Source organism: Coregonus clupeaformis, chromosome 39 (assembly GCF_020615455.1).
Source record: "Coregonus clupeaformis isolate EN_2021a chromosome 39, ASM2061545v1, whole genome shotgun sequence".
NCBI lineage: Eukaryota > Metazoa > Chordata > Actinopteri > Salmoniformes > Salmonidae > Coregonus > Coregonus clupeaformis.
In genome coordinates, this window is record NC_059230.1 from 5,350,652 (window position 1) to 5,367,807 (window position 17,156).

Consider the following 17,156-nt stretch of genomic DNA (forward strand, 5'->3'; position numbering starts at 1 on the left):
CAACACAACACGCTAAAGCTAATCTCTTGTCTTTCCTCTCTCTCTCTCTCTCTCTCTCTCTCTCTCTCTCTCTCTCTCTCTCTCTCTCTCTCTCTCTCTCTCTCTCTCCTCCAGGCCGATGTCCTTTCCGCCAGTATATCCCAAGCAAGCCGGCCAAATACGGCATCAAGACATGGGTGGCCTGCGACTCCAAATCCAGCTACGCCTGGAAGATGCAGGTCTACACCGGCAAGGCCACATGCGGAGGCCCCGAGAAGAACCAGGGGATGAGGGTCGTGCTCGATTTGACGCAGGGACTCAGGGGTCACAACGTCACCTGCAACAATTTCTTCACCTCATGCGAGCTCGCGCGCCAGCTCCTGACCAGGAACGTCACCGTGGTCGGCACAGTCAGAAAGAACAAGCCAGAGCTCCCGCAGGCGCTGCTCGCCTCAAAGGACAGGCTCCTCTTCTCCTCCAAGTTCGCCTTCACGTCCACCACCGCTCTAGTGTCCTACCTGGCAAAGAAAAACAAGAACGTCTTACTCCTGAGCACGCTTCACACCGAGGCTCACGTTAGCCGTCGCCAGGACAAGAAGCCGGCCATCGTCCCTAGACTACAACAGCAACAAGGGAGGTGTGGACAACCTAGACAAGGTGATTGGAACCTACAGCTGCAGGAGGATGACCGCGCGCTGGCCCCTGGTCATCTTCCACAACATCCTTGACGTGTCCTCTTACAACGCTTTTGTCATATGGCGAGAGCTCAACCCCACTTGGATGCCTGGCAAGCGAAACAAGAGGAGGGTGTTCCTCGAGCAGCTGGGAAAGGCACTAGTGACTCCGTTCATACAAAGAAGGGCCCGTCTCCCTCGCACCGAAGCCTCTGCGGCGCTCGTCAAAGCTGTTCAGAGGGCTACGTATCGTGATCAGCCCCGGCGGGATCACGCCCCCGCAGCACCGGACCACGCAGCACCGGCCCAAGCACCCAACCCCGCACAACCCAGTAAGAGGAAGAGGTGTCAGGTCTGCCCCACAAAGAAGGACTGTAAAACACACACGGTGTGCACCAGGTGTAACAAATACATCTGCAAAGGCTGCTCGCACCCATACTGTCCCACATGTTCCAACTGGGCCTTTAGTGAGAGGGGGACAGTTCGACCCGGAGGGCACGGCGTGTGTACAGAATACCAGGACAACGGGAGGGTTATACTGTGTATGGAGATTGACATATCCCCCCCCCCGCTCGGTATGAGCAACTACATGGTCCCAGGATGTACATGGTGACATACATATATATCTCCCATCCTTTACGATACTACCAGCCAGTAGTCCCCAACTCCCCAACTGGTCCGCAAAGACCTCAAAGGTGATGTCCTTCCCTACAGTCCCTAGTGCTTCCCCTTTCCCTACGTCTAGCTGTCTCCTATGCCTTCGTAGACTGTGCTCAGGTATTATTTTATCAACTTGTGATAGGTTAACTACTACTTCTGGCGGATCAGGAGGGTTTGAGTGTGTTAGGAATATGGCCCCCACAATCAGACAGCTACCTACCGTCAGGAGACCTGTGAATCCCCACCCTCGCCCTAAGAACATGTCAGACGCCGGAGGCCAACCCATTGCTTTACCTTCTATCGAACTCACACAGGGATGATCAGACAGGGTAAGGGAATCTTCGTTAAGGAGCCAACCCCCGAGCCCTAGTGGTGATCGGTTCTTTCCCCTAACTCTGTGTTTGTTCGTCAGGTGTAGCTGGGTTTACCTTTTTGCAGTGTGTGACATGCACCCAGGTGGATCTCTCAGCTATTCTAATGGCAAAGGCAGTGACCAATAGAACTTGGTAGGGCCCTTCCCAACAGGCCTGTTTCCAGTTTTTCTTCTTTAGGGACTGGATGCTCACCAGTCACCTGGTTAGATAGAGTGGGTCACCTTCTCCTTTAGTTCACCTGTGGGGCACAAAACCTCTGACATACGGGTGTGGTTAATAAACTACCTTCACACATGTTCAGCTCTCAATTTCTATTTCGGACTTTTTATTTTTATTTTTTTACTGTATTAGAAAAATGGTTTGTTTGTTTTAAGTATTTTGTCCTCTCCTTCGTATATATTTATTATTTTAATCCTACCATCTCCTACCATCCCCCTTTTGACACATGATTTGCCCATGTGTCAATATTACCACCTACTTAAACAATCACTTAGATTGTGCCTTCCTCTGATTACTGCAGCTCATTGCATTAATTTAGTTTCAAACACCAACTTGTTGTTTATTAAAGCATACTAAAAATGACATTTAAATGACAACATTTGATAATACCTCAATTTACTTCTATCCCGTAAAAGTAATCCAAGATTAGTACAATTGACTAGCAACAGGTATCCCTCATTCAGGGAAAGCTCTCTCTCTTCTGTTATTTTATGGTTCACATCATATATATTATTACTAAATTATAATCTTCTTCACACTTTTCACAGTATTATAAATTACCCTCAATTTAGTAAAATAAACTATCTTAAAGTCCTCCTCTCATGCCTTTAGAATTTACTAGTGTGGATGATTAATTAACACCAGAAGGTTAAAACAGAGTTCAGAGGCAATTGAAATTATTCAACGAACTGTTCCATCCCATAGTATACCAAACATTACCATTATTCTAAATATTTCATAAATGTTACTTATCCCAAGTGTTCATTAAGTCCTCATGACATTCATTCTCATAAGAAATCATATATACCCCAAACTCAGCCAAAACCGAAAAACTCCATAAAATTCACTGTGTGCTCCTCTAAGACCTATCACCCTTGACCTGCTGAAAAAAAAACCCAAAATTGAAACAACAAGGCTTTATAAACATCATACCAGGTGTGTTGTGTTTTGTTTGGTATCTCACTTTTATGACCTAAATACTGCCTAACTTCACTACTGCTCCCCCTAGCCCTGGGCAACATTCCAATGAGATAAGCAAATCTCTTTCTCCTGATTATAATCTAAAGATGGTAGTACACACAAAACATGATACAGATATCCCCAGTCCTAACCCATCAATAATTGTTTGTATCAATCTTATTCCTCATAACTAATCCATAAAACCACTCAAAATTCCTCGAGTATACAATGATTATTTAATTGATTACCCTAAATCTGCTACATGTGATCTCATCTCAAATGATCCATGATCAATTATTTGATCAACCCCCTAGAAAAATCTGTCTCCTCTTCTATTGTTCCTGTCCCCCCTGTAAATGTCATTTCATTTTTTTGCCAATACAATCACGGTTACATCAAATGTTCCCTCAGTTAATGGTATTTTCTCCCTAATATATCTTCATACTCTTCTGCTTTCCCTAAATGAGATTTAATCCCTTGCCTTTCCTCTACTATCCTTCTATCATTACTGGATCAATGATAATAACTGTAATAACTATTCATAATAATTGTAATAACTATTTCACATTATACTGTGCCCTTTTTCTGATAATGTTATAATTGTAGCCTATTGCATCACTTTAGTTTAAAATATAAGTTTGTTTATTTAACAAACCTAGAACCCACCACAGGCTGGCGCTATTCCCCCACTTGCATCCCCTGTTCCCCGTAACGAAAATAAATTATCGTTCTAAAATGTACCAACTATTTGTATACACCACTGGCGTCAAGCAACCCATCGAATAAAGTAATAACAATTAGAATTTATCAAAGCACTGCCTTCCAGTCAAGTATCTAGACCTCTACTTGAAATCCCACAGTTCAATCTAACTCGCTTGACTGTCTCTATTTTATTTTTTTCTCCCGCTAACCAGAGCCATAAATTATTCTCCTTTGTCCTCAACTCAATTTTCACAGCTCTATCGCCATTTCAGTTCGCTATTCAATTGTTTAAACTGTTCTCTCTGATTAGGCCCTAATTAATAAAACAAATACTTGTTATCGTTGATAAGCATACATTTAATGATATTCCTAACATTTGAACTACGGGGAAGGTGCAGGGACCTTGTAACATATTTTCATAGACCTTTCTAGAATACTTCTACTTAAGCTATCTAATTCAACCTTTCACATTTCTCAATCCACATAGTAATCTAGGTCTATAGCCCCAATGCGAAAGCTTTACCCACTGTCCCTACCTGGGTTCGAACCAGGGACCTTCTACATACATCGCCAGTCACCCCACACATTCCGCGATGCTTTCAAAGTACGCCAAACAACCACTTCCATGTCGCACAACCAGCCACGTCATCACTCCTGACTAGCCAGCCCTCTCATCTCAAACACCCTAGTAGCAAAAATAAAACACACTCTCTAACAGCGTTCTGCATTTACCTCTATCATCGGGTTTAAAAACTAACATAACAACATTAACCATCCTCTATTGCTGTAGTAACGTCTTGTTTGGTTCAGTTTATTTATTACGGAGTGTCCATAATACTATAATAATACATAATCGAATTCCCCTCATACATACAGATTTCACCTTATGCCATTGAAATGCCAAATAAACCATAATAGTTCAATGGAATCCTCTATTGGCTCTCCACTATTTATACATTACTTCCATAACCACATTAGGTATGGTCCGATTACCCATTAAACCTTATCACATGATCAAACAACGGCACAACCTTAAACTCATATGGGGCGGCAGGTAGCCCAGTGACCAAGAGTGCCGCGCCAGCAACCGAGAGGTCGCCGGTTCCAATCCCCGAGCCGACCAGGCGAAAAATCTGCCGATGTGCCCTCGAGCAAGGCAACCAACCACAATTGCTCCTGCAAGTCGCTCTGGACAAGAGCATCTGCTAAATTACCAGAAATCCAAATGTAAATATTCTCTACTTTCTCACCCATGATGTACGTCTACGTTCGGGTGAGCGAGTTCATACGTACAGTGGGGAGAACAAGTATTTGATACACTGCCGATTTTGCAGGTTTTCCTACTTACAAAGCATGTAGAGGTCTGTAATTTTTATCATAGGTACACTTCAACTGTGAGAAACGGAATCTAAAACAAAAATCCAGAAAATCACATTCTATGATTTTAAAGTAATTAATTTGCATTTTATTGCATGACATAAGTATTTGATCACCTACCAACCAGTAAGAATTCCGGCTCCCACAGACCTGTTAGTTTTTCTTTAAGAAGCCCTCCTGTTCTCCACTCATTACCTGTATTAACTGCACCTGTTTGAACTCGTTACCTGTATAAAAGACACCTGTCCACACACTCAATCAAACAGACTCCAACCTCTCCACAATGGCCAAGACCAGAGAGCTGTGTAAGGACATCAGGGATAAAATTGTAGACCTGCACAAGGCTGGGATGGGCTACAGGACAATAGGCAAGCAGCTTGGTGAGAAGGCAACAACTGTTGGCGCAATTATTAGAAAATGGAAGAAGTTCAAGATGACGGTCAATCACCCTCAGTCTGGGGCTCCATGCAAGATCTCACCTCGTGGGGCATCAATGAGGAAGGTGAGGGATCAGCCCAGAACTACACGGCAGGACCTGGTCAATGACCTGAAGAGAGCTGGGACCACAGTCTCAAAGAAGACCATTAGTAACACACTACGCCGTCATGGATTAAAATCCTGCAGCGCACGCAAGGTCCCCCTGCTCAAGCCAGCGCATGTCCAGGCCCGTCTGAAGTTTGCCAATGACCATCTGGATGATCCAGAGGAGGAATGGGAGAAGGTCATGTGGTCTGATGAGACAAAAATAGAGCTTTTTGGTCTAAACTCCACTCGCCATGTTTGGAGGAAGAAGAAGGATGAGTACAACACCAAGAACACCATCCCAACCGTGAAGCATGGAGGTGGAAACATCATTCTTTGGGGATGCTTTTCTGCAAAGGGGACAGGACGACTGCACCGTATTGAGGGGGAGGATGGATGGGGCCATGTATCGCGAGATCTTTGCCAACAACCTCCTTCCCTCAGTAAGAGCATTGAAGATGGGTCGTGGCTGGGTCTTCCAGCATGACAACGACCCGAAACACACAGCCAGGGCAACTAAGGAGTGGCTCCGTAAAAAGCATCTCAAGGTCCTGGAGTGGCCTAGCCAGTCTCCAGACCTGAACCCAATAGAAAATCTTTGGAGGGAGCTGAAAGTCCGTATTGCCCAGCGACAGCCCCCGAAACCTGAAGGATCTGGAGAAGGTCTGTATGGAGGAGTGGGCCAAAATCCCTGCTGCAGTGTGTGCAAACCTGGTCAAGACCTACAGGAAACGTATGATCTCTGTAATTGCAAACAGAGGTTTCTGTACCAAATATTAAGTTCTGCTTTTCTGATGTATCAAATACTTATGTCATGCAATAAAATGCAAATTAATTACTTAAAAATCATACAATGTGATTTTCTGGATTTTTGTTTTAGATTCCGTCTCACAGTTGAAGTGTACCTATGATAAAAATTACAGACCTCTAAATGCTTTGTAAGTAGGAAAACCTGCAAAATCGGCAGTGTATCAAATACTTGTTCTCCCCACTGTATATATCGTCAGAAACCCACAGGCACCTCAGAAACAATCGCCCGTGGTGTTCCCAGCCAACTCCCAGTCTTTCCTGACTCCAAAAGCCACACTCTCGCTGTCTCCAGCCCCTCCCCTCCTGTGTCCAGTCGGAACAGGCTTTGTCTGCTTTTCATTTTAGCGTTTCCAATATTCTGCCGTTATTTAAAGTACGTTAGTCTATTTATTTAAATCAAATTATTCCCACCTAATTAGTTAAAGTCGGTGCATATTTATATTTCAATGATAAACCGAATTATTTCAGTCTAATTATTTAACCAGTATTTTGCAGGGTCAAACATCAAACGTTACAGTTCAATCATATCAGTTCAAACGTTTCAGTTTAGTCATACTAGTTATTCATTATTTTACCTTTATGTACCCAATTGTTATTAACGGGTTATACGGTTTAAGCAACCACAAACCCAATAGTTATTCACAAATTATACAGTTTGGACAGCCACAGACGTCTTTAATTCCTAATTCGTTTTCTATCAAGGTATACAGGTTTATTAATTTTAATAACCCCTATTCACTCTTTTATTTCGTCTGGGATCATTCGCACCCTCATTCATACGACACCCTATACTTTAAAGTGTCCCCCTGATCCTAGCCGTATCTAGCCCTCTGATACGTGTCAGTAGTGCAACACTATCTAAAATGTAAGTGCCCCTTATGATCCTAGCCGTATCTAGCCTTCTGATACGTGTCAATAGCGCAACACTTTTAACCAATAATTCCCTACGCCTCCAGTTCTCACCACTTGTGATCCTAGCCTGGAGTCGACTAACATTTAAGTGCCCCTTATGATCCTAGCCGTATCTAGCCTTCTGATACGTGTCAATAGCGCAACACTTTTAAGCCAATAATTCCCTGTACCCCCAGTTCCCACCCCTGGTGGTCCTAGCCTGGGGATTTCAGTATTATTTCCCGATCCTAGCCGTACCTAGCCTTCTGGTACGTGCCAGTGAAACAATACTCTATGGTACCAAGGTTTAACATCACATTCACCACAGGTTTACATGTCACAATATGGTGCTTATCTACTCATAATAGTTTCATAATTTAGTTCACTTACATCAGTCAGGTGTTTCACAAAATTTATTTGGATAAAGCCAATGTGCAGAACTTTAGTTATATAACGATAGGTGTCTGCTTACCTGTTTTTAGTAGTCCGGACTCTTTGTGAAACACACCGTCCAATGACAGAGATGTCCAATGGGCCGGATAATAGCCAGCGAAGTCCCTTCTACCAGATCACAGTCGGTGGTCACCAATTGTTAAGTTGCGTCAATTCAAATCTGGTATTAGGAACAAAAGAGGTCAATACACGTCTTCTAAATAGACTAGTATTTTAATTAATGCAAACCACTTCAATGGTAAATATGATGTTCGTATATACGGGTCCACTGAAATACCACACAGGGCACTCAGAGAACTGATCCATTGTTCTAAGTTCTTCTTCAAATACTCTGACAGAGATAGTTCCCACTCCCTGCTGGCCTATCAGAGTAGAGACTGAGCGTGGTTTAGACTTACTCAGCCTATCCGTTGGCGCACAGGCTGGTCCCAGTCCCTTGGCGCTCCACTGCTGCACACTGTTGCCAGGCATAAGTTGTTATCATCACAACCTGTAGAGTCAGCACCCATAGACACTGTTCCCCTGTACCTACGTCCTTGAGCGCGGTTTAACAAAGAGGCAGTGTGTATGTGTCTGTGAGAAATACAAGTCTTATCTCATCCTACCCCCTAACGTTCCTCACATGAATCACAGCTTGTTATGTGAAACAATTTATATCAGTACAGTACAAACCTTTTATGTTTAATCATTAATGCATTCTTTCTAAGCTAGTCATCACATCTAGATCCCCACACTAGCTAGCTAAAAAATGACAAAAAAATATGCATAATGGTTTGTCTCTACATTAACTAACATATTCCTCTCAACTGTAATTTTTTTTGCATGATTCGTTACGACGTTATACTAACATTTGCTTCCATCCTAGCTAGTATTTCTGTCCGCCATCTTTGATGAAAAAAGTCTCCAGCCTTGGGTCGAATAGCGTCCAAGTCGTCATGGGAACCAACCACTCAATATGATTGGTCATCGCCCAGCGCTCGGCAACCAATGAGAGGCGGTCTTTTGAGCTCTTGCGCTTGTGTACATGAGGGGAATGCGGTTTAAACCATCTCCGAGTGGATTTATAGATTGAGCTCTAGTGCGCCCAAAGTCGTTTTCCAGTACTTTGTCTCCATTATTTCTTGATGTGCATCAGTTCTAGAGTATTAATGTTTTATGGAAAAAGGGTTGGAAATAGGTGCCTCCATATTGACAATCTAAATAGCCTACCTACAACCGGTAAAAAGTTGTCACAACGTGCGCGCGTACTGCTCCTGTCGCTCACATGACTCAGTAAATAACTATAGTGCTCAACACACACACACACACACACACACAAACACACAAACACTCTCTCTGCTAAATGACGTAAATGTAAATGTCAACACACACACAACCCTCTGGACCTCAACACCACTCACTCCCTCAGCAACAGCCTGTCTCAACTGTAGTGCTCTCTCAACACACACACACACACAACCCTCTGGACCTCAACACCACTCACTCCCTCAGCAACAGCCTGTCTCAACTGTAGTGCTCTCTCAACACACACACACACACACACCCCCCTCCGGACCTCAACACCACTCCCTCCCTCCCTCCCTCCCTCCTTCAGCAACAGCCCGTCTCACTGCCTACAGTCAGGAGCAGGTCACAGTGAAATATATATTTTTAAGAGAAATGCATGGCAACACTGTTCATTTACAGTCATTGGAGGGGAGGGGAGGAATGTGTGAACCAGGCGGCTCAGTCACTTCAGGTCAATGTTTCTCGGGTAGCGAGGGCGTGGATGAAATGACCAATAAGAGCAGAGCTCCCCTATGTGGCGGAGCTCCACGATATAGAACAACACTGTTCATTGGAGAGCAGTGGCGGCTCCTGAAAAAATTCTCAGGGGGGGCAATTTTTCTGATGATTTAGGTGACCTACACACATTTAAAAAAAGATATGTCCAGCAACAACATGAAGACAGGGGCAGCATATAAGTCAATACTGATATACACATTACTTGCTTCAAAAAGGCCTCATGGTTGAATTGGAAATATGTGCACCTGAGCATAATTCACAACAAGCAAGCAGGAGCTTTTGATAGAGGCTACTGAAAACATTGATGCAAGTTATTGGTAATAAGACATTTTTATAGACTTCCATATTCTGCCCTCTTGTATAGATTTGTGAAAATGAACAGTGATAAACATTTTGCCTGAAAACAGAATTTGAAAATAATTTCTAGAAAAGGTAAACACAGCTATCTGTATGGCTTTGTAAAAATGAACAACCATATTCTGGCCAATTGTATAGATTTGTAAATATGAACAACCATATTCTGGCCAATTGTATAGATTTGTAAAAATGAACATGAACAGATTTTTTTGATTTTTTTACTTTAAAAAAAATGAAAAATAACTATTTTAAACAACATCAACTGTGAACTGATTTGGGTGTGTGTGTGTTAAAGAGACAGACAGGGAGGGACAAAGAGAGAGAGAGGCTACATTACTTGTACTGAAACTGTTCTAGCTTGCTGCATGATCAAATTCAGCTGATGTGCATAGCAATGCACGTAATGGGCATTCTTGAAATGCTCACGCACCTTTTGCTGCACACCAGCCTTCTCTCCCCTCATCACACTGGCTCCATCGTAAGCTTGCGCAATGAGTTTGACTTTCTCGTCGTCGGCAAAAAGACCGTTCAGTCTCTCCAAAAGCACACTGGCGATTGAGACTGAGGTTGATTCCGAGATGGGAAGGAACTCAAAAAAGCCTCAGCACAAGCACCAGCTGTGTTTGTGTAGAAACGTCCGTGGTCTCGTCAGCTTGGATAGCTACGAAGTTCGCCGACTTCACCTCCTCCACAATATGTTCCCTCATGACCGCTAGCATACACTCCAGTAGCTCGTTTTGAATTGTCTTTGATGTGCCCTTGAAAACTTTAGAATTTTTAAGATGGTCATCAAACACCTCATCTAATTGTGCCACAAAGTTGACAAGTCCAAGAAAAATACCAGGGTTGGTGGAGCCCTCAGTTTCATCTTTGCCTCGCAAAGCTAGCCATCTTGACAGTAGTACGTGAATTGATTGACGCTGCTACCCGCTCTTTTCTTAGTTATGTTCATGGTTACTTATGTTACGTATGACGAAAGCGCGTAAGTGCAAGCCCTCCCGGAACCCATAGAGATTGTATTGAAAGCTCTGATATTTGAAAAAAAAAGATTTTACATGAGAGTCTATGAGAGACTCCTGGGCGATTTTCAACCTGACTGAAATCGCCCCAAAAGGGGCGGGGCCATTTGAAGCACGACTTTAGCCTGATTGGACATTTAGTGGCAGATCAGACGTCTAGATTAGAACACTGATAACTACTGTTGCCGTGATATAATTGATTAGAAAAAAAATCCCTTCCTTTTCCCGTTTGGCAGTGTGTCGCCCATATCGCCCTAATGAACACACTGCCCCTGTTGGAGAGATCCAGGCTGCTCAGCAGAGTCACCTCACTTGCCTTTTAATGCCTTTTAATGCCGATTGTGTCTTTAACCGTTGGATGCTTAACCGGGCAATATGAAGACTTCTTTGCCCTGCTGGTTGTGTACAATGTTAATGTATATCATCACTATATCATCAACATCAAGTGACACAGGCGGTAAGTACGTTTGCTAGCTAGTGCTAATGTGGATTTTGCGGTTGTAACGTTACTTTCTTAAACTTTCTTAAAATTTCTTATACACAGCATCTATAGAATGGAACAGGGCCTGGTTTCCCAAAAGCATCGGATAGGATCCTATGGCTCTAACGATAAACTTAGCCTTAAGATACTTCTAGGAAACCGGGGCCAAATCAAAGTGTATTTGTCGTGTACACAGATTTGCAGGTGTAACATTTTGATGTCATGGATGGTCAGTTGTTGCACCCATAGCTCTGTCTATAAACTTGAGAGTGGTTACATGTCTTCAGTCCCCTCCTTCAGTTTTTTACCGAAACAGGGAATAGGCTTTGTTATTGTTTCAACAGCTGATTGCCGCTTTAAACAAATGTCTGCAGGTAACCATTCAGGAGAGCTATTAAAGGCCCAGTGCAGTCAAAAATGTGATTTTCCTGTGTTTGATTTCCACACTGAGGTTGGAATAATACTGTGAAATTGTGTAAATGATGATAATGCCCTTTTAGTGTAAGAGCTGTTTGAAAAGACTGACTGAAATTTCAGCCTGTTTTGGTGGGATGGAGTTTTGTGATTCCATGGTGACATCACCTTGCGGTAAATTAGTTAATAGACCAATAAGAAAGAGTTCCAAACCTCTCTGCCAATAACAGCTAGTTTTCAGTTTTCCCCTCCCCACTCAGTCCACTCCCAGACAGTCCTAGATACATTCTTGCTTGAGAAATTGCTCTTTGCTAAGATTCTATTTTTGTTTCTTTTTGACCATTTTAAGTGAAAACAATCACTGTAAGGTTCTTAATTGTTACCCAGAAATGATTTGATAATGAGCTAAAAACGGCTCCATTGGACCTTTAAAACGTGGCTCCTGAGGTTCCCTTGTATAAAGCTCTCACTAAAGAGAGATCAGCTGTCTGTGGGAAATGCAGCCTTTTCCGTATCTGTGATTGATTCAAACACCCCCGATCAACTAATCGATAAACCGATTATTCTATCTGATCCCTACTATTTAGTGAGATGGTTTTAGTGTGGGAGTCACTGTCAACCTGCTCAACATTATATCTTGCTTAGTCTAATGCTAGTCAGTGTTCATTGACCATTTCCTGGTTCAAACTGCCTTAGCTGTTGTGGGAGTCACTGTCAACCTGCTCAACATTCAGTAGGCCTGTATCTTGCTTTGTCTCAAAGTATATCACTCTGTAATCTGTTTCTCTCAGGGACAGTTCAGGTTGCTGGTTCTGCTGAGCCCATTGTGGCCTTAGTTGGCGATGACGTCATCCTCCCTTGCACCCTGAGACCCACCAATAGCGCTGTGTATCAGACAGTAGAATGGCAGAGACCTGACCTAAAACCAAAAGAGGTGCATCTTTACAGAGATGAGAAGGACGACCTTGTACTCCAGAATCCATCATTCAGGGGAAGGACGTCACTGTTTAAAGAAGAACTAGTGGAAGGCAACGCTAGTTTAAAGCTGACCAGAGTGGAACTTTATGATGCTGGAAACTACACCTGTTACGTTGCACTGTTGGACCACCAGAAAACCACCATTCAACTCATTGTTGGTGAGTCAACACACCTGCTGACCACCCAATCCCCCTTAAGAGACAGATCACATGAAATCAAGGGTAAGTTCAATGTCAAGTCCATTGCATGATGAGTATTAGTTAGATAGATTGGTTAGCCTACATGCTAACCTTAATAGTGTGATAACCCCAGCTAATTCAATGTACAATGCTGTGAGTCATTGGAAGTTACTTTTTGAATATAAGTATCAGCAAACCCTTGTTATATTTAAGCAATAAGTCACGAGGGGGTGTGTCATATGGCCAATATACCACGGCTAAGGTCTGTTCTTATGCACGACGCAACCTGGATATAGCCATTAGCCGTGGGACATTGGCCATATACCACAAACCCTGAGTTGCCTTATTGCTATTATAAACTGGTTACCAACGTAATTATTTTATTGTCATACCCGTGGTATAACATTATAAACAAGGTGGTTTGAGCCCTGAATGCTGATTTGCTGAGAGCCGTGGTATATCTCTGTATCTCTATAGGTGCAGCGTCTCGACCAGTAATCTCCATTGAAGGAATCAAAGGTGATGAGGTGGTCCTGCGCTGTGAGGCTGAAGGCTGCTACCCAGAGCCTGTCATGGAGTGGTGTGACGTTCATGGACGTGTCCTCCCTGCTGCTGGACCTCCAGAGACATCCAGAGACCGTGAAGGCTGCTACACTGTGACAAGCCATGTCAACGTCCCGAAAACGGACAACAACACGTTCACCTGTCGGGTTCAACAGCCGGAGATCAAACACATGAAGGAGAGACGGGTTCATATTCCAGGTGAGGGTCTGTTTTGGATATTTGAAAGAAGGCACTATCGGTAAAAAATGTCCTGTTGTTTGAGTCATTTCATGTGTAATACGCATTAGGTAGTGTAATAATTCTACATCCTGTGTTTCAGATCAAATGTTTCCTAAGCAGTGCCAGTCCTTGTGGCTGACAGTTCTTGTTGCAGTTGGAGTCACAGCTCTTGTTGGAGTTGGAGGTCTCTACCTGTTGATAAAAAAAGGGATGTTGACCATCAGCATGGTAAGTCATGGGAGTTACTTCCTGGTGTGGTAGTGTTATCTGGTGGAGGTCTAATTGCGCTATATAAAACAACCTAAAGAGAGAGGTAATTCATGTCTGTCTACATCAGTGGTCACCAACCGGTCGATCGCGATTGACTGCTCCATCTCCAAGACATTCCTAGTCGATCACCAAACATTTCTGTAAAAAACCCAACGATAAAGCCTTGTGTTCCTATTTATTTTATGTCTTTGGTGCTGTTTGCAGTAGGTCCACTTGATTCAGCAGCCCTGGTGCCGGGAAGGAAAAGTGTTCCCATTTCATTTGTCTGAAGGTAGAACTCCGCCTACCTGGCAGGTCCAGAGAGCAAATCAAGTCCTCCTATAGGCCGACCACTGGCCAATCAGATAGCTCAGATCACCGTGTCTGCACAGTTTCTTCGAGCCATAGGTTTAAAACAAAGCCTCTAACGCACAGCAAAGTTGATGCTGTGAGATTTCAAAACGTTTAAAACCATGACTAGAGAGAGACTCAACGAATACAGCAAAGTTGATACTGTGAGATTTCAAAACGTTTAAAACCAAGACTAGAGAGAGACTAAACGAACACTGTCAACACTTAGTGCGACTTGAGTTTCGCCATCAGCTGGAAGACTGTCTGTCTCCTTTTCTCAGCAGAGGGAAGGAGGGTGGAGGGACAGTGAGTCGGGTGAGAGGCAGCCTCACCACTGCTCTCTCCCTCCCCTCAGACTGACCATCAGATGAAGGTCATCAGTTCAGTAAAAATAAAAGCTAATTATTATTCTCACTTAGCTGTGCCTCACAAATAATACAAGACATGATCTATTATCAGTTTGATCATATACCACATTTTATAAAATATAATTTCTATGTGGTCTGAGAAGAACAAGATTGGCAGGGAAATCCAAGCATAGCCAATATGCAGTGATAATGTATTGGACTTCTAGCCTACTGCACAAACCTCATTGCTACAGAACAGTTTTTAATTGGTTAATGTTGCTTATGTTTTTTCAGTCATGTTTAAAAGAGAATCTGAGGGGTAGATCTCGGCCTGCTTTTTCACTCAAAGTGATCTTGACTCAGAAAAGGTTGGTGACCACTGGTCTACATGGTCAAGAGGTTGAACAGAGGACTTGACTACATAGTAGATTTCACCAGTCCAGGGATGTGAAACACATACTTAGTTGACTGTGTTCATGTGACGTGTTAGACGGTTCTGTTCTAGTCCTGTCTCTCATCCATTTAAACAGGAACCTTGGACGTCAGTAATGCAGAACCCTTAATGAAGAAGAACAAGGAGACGACGAAGAATGAGGAAGATGAGGCCAGTGAACCCAGTCTGCCATAGGTGTAAAAGACTGTAAAAGATGTGAAATGATCTGTATATATATGTATTTCTGTTGTATTTTTTTTTACTTTGTTTTGTTTTACCCCATATGTAACTCTGTGTTGTTGTTTTTATCCCACTGCTTTGCTTTATCTTGGCCAGGTCGCAGTTGTAAATAAGAACTTGTTCTCAACTGGTTTACCTGGTTAAATAAAGGTGAAATAAAAAAATAAAAAATCTAATTTATAATAATAGTGTTATATGCCATTTATCAGACATGTATGGACGGTCCCAGGAATCAAACACACTATCCTGGAGTTGCATGCGCTACCAAGGACCATGCTTGACTATGACTACAATGAGGGAAAAAAGTATTTGATCCCCTGCTGATTTTGTACGTTTGCCCACTGACAAAGACATGATCAGTCTATAATTTGAATGGTAGGTTTATTTTAACAGTGAGAGACAGAATAACAACCAAAAAATCCAGAAAAACGCATGTCAAAAAATGTTATAAATTGATTTGCATTTTAATGAGGGAAATAAGTATTTGACCCCTCTGCAAAACATTACTTAGTACTTGGTGGCAAAACCCTTGTTGGCAATCACAGAGGTCAGACGTTTCTTGTAGTTGGCCACCAGGTTTGCACACATCTCAGGAGGGATTTTGTCCCACTCCTCTTTGCAGATCTTCTCCAAGTCATTAAGGTTTCGAGGCTGACGTTTGGCAACTCAAACCTTCAGCTCCCCTCCACAGATTTTCTATGGGATTAAGTTCTGGAGACTGGCTAGGCCACTCCAGGACCTTAATGTGCTTCTTCTTGAGCGACAACCGTTTTTTTGCCTTGGCCGTGTGTTTTGGGTCATTGTCATGCTGGAATACCCATCCACGACCCATTTTCAATGCCCTGGCTGAGGGAAGGAGGTTCTCACCCAAGATTTGACGGTACATGGCCCCGTCCCTCGTCCCTTTGATGCGGTGAAGTTGTCCTGTCCCCTTAGCAGAAAAACACCCCCAAAGCATAATGTTTCCACCTCCATGTTTGACAGTGGGGATGGTGTTCTTGGGGTCATAGGCAGCATTCCTCCTCCTCCAAACACGGCGAGTTGAGTTGATCCCAAAGAGCTCGATTTTGGTCTCATCTGACCACAACACTTTCACCCAGTTCTCCTCTGAATCATTCAGATGTTCATTGGCAAACTTCAGACGGGCCTGTATGTGTGCTTTCTTTAGCAGGGGGACCTTGCGGGCGCTGCAGGATTTCAGTCCTTCACAGCGTAATGTGTTACCAATTGTACAGGGACTATGGTGGTCTGCTTGAAACATGTAGGTATTACAGACTCTGTCAGGGACAGGTTGAAAATGTCAGTGAAGTCACTTGCCAGTTGGTCAGCGCATGCTCGGAGTACACGTCCTGGTAATCCGTCTGGCCCTGCGGCCTTGTGAATGTTGATCTGTTTAAAGGTCTTACTCAAGAATTACAAATCAGCCTTTAACTAGTTAAATCATGTTAGTACTCTATTGCATAGTTACAATGTGTAACCATTGATGTCCCAGGACCAGGATTGGTAAACACTGTTGAAGTGTATAATTGTAATACATACATGCAGACACAGCATCAATCAAAGACTGGAGTTTGATACTCCTGGTATTGGATATGACTGAAAAATAATGTCTCACAGACATTCTTACCTGAACCACACCTTTATTTGCCAAGGTAGAGTACATGATCAGTGAATATATTAAATGTAAAGGCTACAATGTGGGGATCTCATGCTTGGTAATAACTACATGTATATACGACTTGCATCCTTGGCACAATAAAGTAATGTTATATTCTACTTAATCCATAGACTTCATTGATGCTGTCGTAGTAAATATAAAATGTTATAGCTTGGTCTGACTAAAATCTTGTGCATGACCCATTTTGTGTTGGGCGTTTGTTTTCAATCAATGCTGTTCCTATGCAAGAACAATGGACAGA

At 43.0% G+C, this 17,156-nt stretch overlaps 1 protein-coding gene across 1 annotated transcript; it reads left to right on the forward strand.

Moving 5' to 3' along the window:
- Positions 1-759: 759 nt before the first annotated feature.
- LOC123482853 (CD276 antigen-like) lies at positions 760-13,746 on the forward strand (the record flags this gene model as incomplete). Its single annotated transcript, XM_045211796.1, has 4 exons — positions 760-998; positions 12,440-12,813; positions 13,312-13,596; positions 13,718-13,746. Coding segments are annotated over exons 1-4 (927 nt in total), but the record flags the coding sequence as incomplete, so codon positions are not given.
- Positions 13,747-17,156: the final 3,410 nt, after the last annotated feature.